The 7,686-nt window shown below is 50.1% G+C and overlaps 1 protein-coding gene across 1 annotated transcript; it reads left to right on the top strand.

Moving 5' to 3' along the window:
• Window positions 1-4,587: 4,587 nt before the first annotated feature.
• LOC132328415 (inositol 1,4,5-trisphosphate receptor-interacting protein-like 1) lies at window positions 4,588-6,138 on the top strand. Its single transcript, XM_059848233.1, has one exon. The coding sequence runs from the start codon at window positions 4,588-4,590 to the stop codon at window positions 6,136-6,138; it is 1,551 nt and encodes a 516-aa protein (XP_059704216.1).
• The last annotated feature ends 1,548 nt before the right edge of the window (window positions 6,139-7,686 follow it).

Below are 7,686 nucleotides of genomic sequence, written 5' to 3'. Positions count from 1 at the left end.
CCTAATGAAGGGAAGGAGTCAAGGCTATGAACAGGAAGCTGCTCTGCTGTCAGCACAGAACCACCTTGCTGGACAAATTTTGTGCTTAAAGGAGAAGAGGATGTGGGCAAAGGCTTTGGTGAAGGTCCCACAGCCTCTCCTACCACCTCAGCAGGTGGAGGGCCATGGGAAGTTTTATTCTGCCTCCTTGCATCATTTCATTGTCCAAAAAAGGCTCCCAGATGGCATTAACCTCTTCCTTGCAGTTTAACTCTCCCACTCTTGAAAAAGCAGATGAAGAGAACATGCACCATACATGCAGGGCCAAAGTCTCCAAAGTCCACGAGCAACACAAAGCTTTTCCTGACCCTTGAAAAGGGCAAAAATTTTGAGCATGGAAGAAGTGCGAATGTGGGAGAGAGAAAGAGAAAAAGAAACGGGGCAAGAAGGACCAAGAGGAAAAATCGGTACTGCTGGCCCCGGATGAATCAATGGTTGGAGTCTCTCCTTGTTCCTGGAAGAGACACCTTGACGTCATCATTGGAACAACGGTGTTGGAGCTGACCTGAAATTCTGTTTATAGAGAAATCTAGATTTTTATTTCATAGATATATATATTGTGTATTCCTATTATAGACTATTTATAAATTACATACACTACTAAATTACCATAAAACAAAACACTAATATTAATATCATAAAATATATGAAATATGTAGAGATGATGTTCTGATAAAAAGTAATTTTAAAGAGTTGAATATGTAATTACGTGTAAATAGTAGCAGTAGAGTGCCTATTTAGTGTCACTATCTGTTGTGACACATATTGTTGCTCTTAGAATTTTTATGTCGGGAAGGTGTTACATGAAAGAGATATATTTATAACATATATAAGATACATATGATATATACATGCTGTATAAATTATATTTGAATATACCTGTATAATATGTATTACACACAGCATGTGTACATTACATGATATGATATGATATGATATGATATTATTGATATAATTTTAAATTCATGTAAAGCCATATTTAGTGTCGTTATCTGTTGCAACATATATTTATGCTCTATAGTTAGTGCATTTACAAGGGGTGAGCTGAAAACCCTTTGCTCTTGCTTCAATAAAATGCACTTTTATAGAATGTGGAGCGTGCTAGACTTCATTGATCGCAGCCAGGCCTACAGTAGTGGTAAATGTCACACACTGTGAATCTGGGATCTTGAACAGACTCCTTGAAGTCAGCCAAACTGAGAGTGCTGAATTGGCTCTAAGCAGAAATTAGGCCGAGCTGCCCCCAGCCCCTCTGATCACAGAATCCCAGAATGCCTTGGCTTGGAGGGGTCCTTAGAAATTGTCTTGTTCCAGCCCTGCTGCCAAGGGCAGGGACACCTTCCGCTAGGCCAGGCTGCCCCAAGGCCCATCCAAGCTGGCCTGGAACACGGCCAGGGATGGGGCAGCCACAGCTCCTGTGGGCAGCGTGGGCCAGGACTCAGCAGCCTCCAAGGCCAGAATTCCTTGCCCATCTCCAGCCTAAGGCCGCCCTGTGTCAGAGGGAAGCCACTGCCCTGGCGCTGTCCCTCCAGACTCTTGCCAACAGCCCCTCTGCAGGTCTCTGCTGGCTCCCGGGCAGGGACTGAAAGGCCGCAGGAAGGTGCCCCTGGAGAAGGCCTTGGAGAGCGCTGGGGCCAGGAGTGCCGCCATGAGGGCAGCAAGCAGGGCTCAGCCTGTCCGTCCGTGCGGGAGGACACAGGGTGGGCGCTGAGGCCCTGCCAGCTGGAGCTGGGAGCTCTGCAGGGTGGCCGGCAGAGAGCCCTGGGCTCCCGCAGCTCTGCAGCCCTCACGGCTGAGGCAGCTGCCCGGGCACAGCCGGCTGGGGACACGCGGCCAGCCCGGGGCCACCCGCAGGGGGAGCCTGCTCGGGGGCCGGCCCAGGCCGCAGCAGGGAGCAGCCCATGGGGCTGTGCCCGGGCAGGGAACGGCTCTGCCCGGGGACAGGGCTCCGGGAGCAGGGCAGCAGGGCCGGCAATGCGGGCACAGAGACTGGGGGACACATGCCTGCAGCCACGGTCAAGATCATACTGATACAGGAACCTTCTCACTCTCTGCAGCTCCCACACAGGAGGGTGGGACTGGTGCAGGTCAGCCTCTGCTCCCATGAAACAGGGGAGAGGACAGGAGGAAATGGCCTCAAGTTCTGCCAGGGGAGAATTAGATCTGGTATTAGGGGAAAATTTCCCCTCTGAAACGGTTTTCAAGCACTGGCACCAGCTGCATGTGGAATTGGTGCAATGATCATTGCTTGTGGCCCTTCAGCAACATGTGGGGTGGCACTTGGGTACATGGTTTCCAGGGGAACTTGTCAGTGTCATGCTTGTGTCCTTTGAATTGATGGCAGGAGCAGTTCATGGTGGGACACAGCCCAGATGCTGGCAGTTGTGAGCTGACTCATTCCATACAGATGAGCCTTCCACCATGGCTAGCACTGGGGCTGGCAGCTGAGCCACTGAACACATGCCACCTTACCCTACTGCAGAAGACTTGAAGGCTCAAGCTGGGGCAGAGCAGGGGAGAGGGGTTGGGTAGCTCTCCTGGCTCCTGAGTTCAAGGAGAGAGGAGAGAAACGCTGTTACCCATCAATCTCTTGAACTCACACATCCTAACCAGGGAAAGAGAGGGGCAAAGGCACAATTTTGAGTTCCATGTAGTCCACACTGTCAGTGGACCTCTCAAATCCAGGTGTACAATATGGCAAATGTCACACATTTTCCTGTGGGAGGAAAAGCTCCAAACGAAACACAGCAAAGACCCTAAACCCAAACAGTAAGGTTTGAATTTTCTGTGATTGATGGCTTAGAGTAGCAGCTGTGCAGTGCTGATTGTGTCTTCTCTGGACACTCATCATCTATGCTTGTCTCAGGGGTCTCCAAAGCCAGGTGATCATTTCTTCCTGCTCCAGCCTGGGCTGAGACCAAGCAGCCCTGGGGTGCCCAGGGCTGTTAGCAGGAGAGCTGGTGAAAGTCACCGCCAGCCACGAAGCCTTCCACTCCAAGGCTCCAGAGACACGAGGACAGAAAGCTGTAGCCTAAGCTGGATTGCACTTGCACCTTTGTTGGCCTTGTCTGTCCTCTGGCATCCTTCAGGCTGGGCAGTGTAAATCTGAGCTGCTTTCACAGGGAATTCAGGGTTTGCCCAAACTGGGGCCTTGCTGAAGACAAAGGCCACGGAAGGGCTCTCCCTTGTGCTGCCCGTGCCATGGAAGGCCCCAGAGCTAGGGGGCATTTCTTGGCTGCTGAGATTCCCTCTTGACACTCTGGCCTTGCAGGTTAGCAAAATCCACATGGACATGCAGAGACATTGCAGCACTGACTTTCACTCCAACCCTTCCAATTCTCTCCAAGGAAAATTCTGATATTTCCTCCTGCTTGGAAGGGCATGGATTCCCTTGGCTGATGTATTTGGCACAAAGATTCTCCTCACATGGAGCCCCTTCTGTGCAACCTGAAACTCTTCTGTCCATCCAGAACGCATTTTGTCCCACTGGATCATGGGAAGTACAGTGCACAAGCACCACCTTTCTCTCCTCTGCCAGGAGCTGGTTTCACAGCTCAAATGCCTGACGTGATGCCAATGGCCCCAGAAGAGAGGTTGTAGCTAAGTGGGGATCATTATATCAGCCCAGGGAACAAACAATATGAGCACAGGAAAATGACCTCAAGTTGCACCAGGGGAGGTTTCGATTGGATCTCTAGGAAATATCCCCTCAACCAAAAGGATGTCAAGCTTGGGAACAGGCTGCCTAGGGAAATGGCTCTGAGGGACCACCCTCAGAGAGGTTTCAAAGTCTTGTGGATGTGGCATTTGGGGACCTGGCTGATTGGCGCAGTAGGCAGTGTTAAGTTTGCAGTTGCACTGTGTGATCTTCAGGGACTTTTTCAACCGCACTGATGCTGAGATTTCAGCGTAGCTCAACCAGAGAGGAGTCAAAGCTTAGACTCAAAGATCCTCAAGGGTGCCTTCCAAGAGGGATATCTAGGAGATTGCCAGTGAAGGGCAGATGAAAATAATCACAAAAAGAGATCAATGGGTGTCCTTTGGAAAAGCTTCACTCAATGGCAGCCCTAAGCAGTACACCAGGGCCACTCTGAGTGCCTGAGCCAGGAGGTGGCTCAGGGGAAAAAGGGTGGGGTTGGCTGGGTTGTGACATGCTGTGACACGTGTGACATCACGGGGGACGTGTCACAATGGAGGCAGCCATAAAAGGCCCCAGCAGGTAACGCTGGCCTTGCATTGCTCTGGCAAGCGGTGAGTGCACACGTGGTGGGGAGGTTGGGCTGGGAACAAGGGCTGGGGCTGAAATGCTGCACCTGGGGCTGGGTTCTCCTTCTGCATGTAGGGACAGCCTCTCATGGGAGAGCCTTGGGCAGGCCACAGGGCTGCTGCTGCTGCTGAGGCAGTGAGACAGGCCTTGCTGCCTACATGGTGTCTGTGGCCCTGTCCTTCCTGTCCCCAGATCCCTGAGGATCCTGTCCTCCATCCAGCAACCAGCAGATCCCTCCATCCCATCCCACTCATGGCCTTCTCTCCCTCCTCCTGCAGACCATGGATCCCGTGGTATTCCTTTTTGTACTTTTGAAAAGCCTCATCCAGTACCCACAGCCCGTGGCTGACGGATTGGATGAGGAAACACGTCTGCGCATGGAAGTGCGTGCAAAACACCTGGAATGGGAGAGACTTCATCTGGAGCAGGAGATGGAGCGGGTCACCCGGAAGCAGGTGCAGCTCTTGAAGCTCTTAGCTGTTGCTGTGCTCCTGGTCAACATCTTGGTCCTGTGGTTTATTGGGTGGAAAAGCAGCCTGAGGAGAGAGGAGGATGAAGAAGAAAACCGTGGTGCAAATGAAGAGCAACTTGGCAATGTTGCTGCAAATGAAGAAGGCAATGCAGGAAATGAAGCTGTCAATGAGTCTGAAATTGCAGAAAACAACAATGATGTTTCAACTGCAGTGCAAGAAGAAGACGATTTCGATGATCGCATTGGACAAGTTATAATGGAGCGCATCCAGTGGCCTGTACAGGACCTGCAGGCAGGCTGTGAGTGGATAACTAAACTCATGGATAATTACAGCCTTTACTTTTGCCATGTCTTGGCAAACAGTTTCTACCCAGTCTTGCAACGAGCCATCGGGGTGGGCAGTGCCTTTGAAGGCTGGAGTCCCCGTGAGCAGGATGTCGTGTACCGCGTGCTCATACCCATGACTCCTCCCCGAGGCCACAGCTTCCACCTGGAGCTGGACAGTGCAGGGCAGAGGCAGGTGAGGAACTTCCGAGTCCGTGTGCAGCTGGAGTGCACCTGCACGAGGGAGCAGCAGGCTGAGGACATGCTGTGCTTCCTGCACCACCCTGAGGAGGAGCTGAGGAGGAATCAGGATCCCAGCCTCCTGGACACCCTCTGCACCGGCTCCTACCTTGACGTGCAGAAAACTGCCCGCTGGTTCTGCCAGCTGGTGAGAGCAATCTGGCCAGCTTTGCCTCAGTCACACAACTGGCATTTAGTGCTTCTGCCCTCCACACGCTCCTGCCAATTCAAAGTGACCAACGGCAGTAAAAGCTTCAGGATTGAGATGCTGTTTGGGGTGCGGAGAGATGACTCAGCCATCTTTGTCAGCAGCCAGACCAGAGAGGCCCACACAGCAAGCACAATCTGGCCCGAGTCCTATGCTGTGGCAGAGGTTGAGTTCTTCAAGCACATTGCCAGGCAGGCCCCCCCGGACAGCTTGCACCTCAAATGCCTGCAGTTCTTCACCCGACTTCAGCTGGGCTTTGGCTTTTCCACCTACACCATGAAGACCATTGTCATGCACCTGCTCAATGTCACGCCTGTCACATCGTGGTGCAGGAGAGATCTCCCGGAACGACTGCAGGATGTCATGGACAGCCTGCGTTTATGTGTGCAAACAAAACACCTCAGCCACTTCATTGTGGGTAACCAGAGGCTCCCGCAGGACATCAATTTACCTCCAGATGTTCAAATGGGTGAGACATACAATCTCCTCCATCACCTGGTGCAGGAGCCTCATGCCCACAGCCAGGCGATATATGAGTACCAAATTCTGCAAAAGTGGTTCAGAAGAATCCTTCTTGCTGAAGATTGACCTAATGAAGGGAAGGAGTCAAGGCTATGAACAGGAAGCTGCTCTGCTGTCAGCACAGAACCACCTTGCTGGACAAATTTTGTGCTTAAAGGAGAAGAGGATGTGGGCAAAGGCTTTGGTGAAGGTCCCACAGCCTCTCCTACCACCTCAGCAGGTGGAGGGCCATGGGAAGTTTTATTCTGCCTCCTTGCATCATTTCATTGTCCAAAAAAGGCTCCCAGATGGCATTAACCTCTTCCTTGCAGTTTAACTCTCCCACTCTTGAAAAAGCAGATGAAGAGAACATGCACCATACATGCAGGGCCAAAGTCTCCAAAGTCCACGAGCAACACAAAGCTTTTCCTGACCCTTGAAAAGGGCAAAAATTTTGAGCATGGAAGAAGTGCGAATGTGGGAGAGAGAAAGAGAAAAAGAAACGGGGCAAGAAGGACCAAGAGGAAAAATCGGTACTGCTGGCCCCGGATGAATCAATGGTTGGAGTCTCTCCTTGTTCCTGGAAGAGACACCTTGACGTCATCATTGGAACAACGGTGTTGGAGCTGACCTGAAATTCTGTTTATAGAGAAATCTAGATTTTTATTTCATAGATATATATATTGTGTATTCCTATTATAGACTATTTATAAATTACATACACTACTAAATTACCATAAAACAAAACACTAATATTAATATCATAAAATATATGAAATATGTAGAGATGATGTTCTGATAAAAAGTAATTTTAAAGAGTTGAATATGTAATTACGTGTAAATAGTAGCAGTAGAGTGCCTATTTAGTGTCACTATCTGTTGTGACACATATTGTTGCTCTTAGAATTTTTATGTCGGGAAGGTGTTACATAAAAGAGATATATTTATAACATATATAAGATACATATGATATATACATGCTGTATAAATTATATTTGAATATACCTGTATAATATGTATTATACATCACATGCCTGTAATATATTACATTATTGATATAATGTTATATACATGTAAAGCCTTATCTAGTGTCGCTATCTGTTGCAACCCATATTCATGTTCTATAGTTAGTGCATTTACAAGGGTTGAGCTGGAAAACCCTTCGCTCTTGCTTCAATAAAATGCACTTTTACAGAATGTGGAGTGTGCTAGACTTTATTGATTGCAGCCAGGCCTATAGTAGTGGTAAATGTCACACACTGTGAATCTGGGATCTTGAACAGACTCCTTGAACTCAGCCAAACTGAGAATGCTGAATTGGCTCTAAGCAGAAATTAGGCCGAGCTGCCCCCAGCCCCTCTGATCACAGAATCCCAGAATGCCTTGGCTTGGAGGGGTCCTTAGAAATTGTCTTGTTCCAGCCCTGCTGCCAAGGGCAGGGACACCTTCCGCTAGGCCAGGCTGCCCCAAGGCCCATCCAAGCTGGCCTGGAACACGGCCAGGGATGGGGCAGCCACAGCTCCTGTGGGCAGCGTGGGCCAGGACTCAGCAGCCTCCAAGGCCAGAATTCCTTGCCCATCTCCAGCCTAAGGCCGCCCTGTGTCAGAGGGAAGCCACTGCCCTGGCGCTGTCCCT

The sequence above is a fragment of the Haemorhous mexicanus genome, chromosome 6 (assembly GCF_027477595.1).
Source record: "Haemorhous mexicanus isolate bHaeMex1 chromosome 6, bHaeMex1.pri, whole genome shotgun sequence".
NCBI lineage: Eukaryota > Metazoa > Chordata > Aves > Passeriformes > Fringillidae > Haemorhous > Haemorhous mexicanus.
This window is presented reverse-complemented; position numbering and strand designations above follow the sequence as displayed.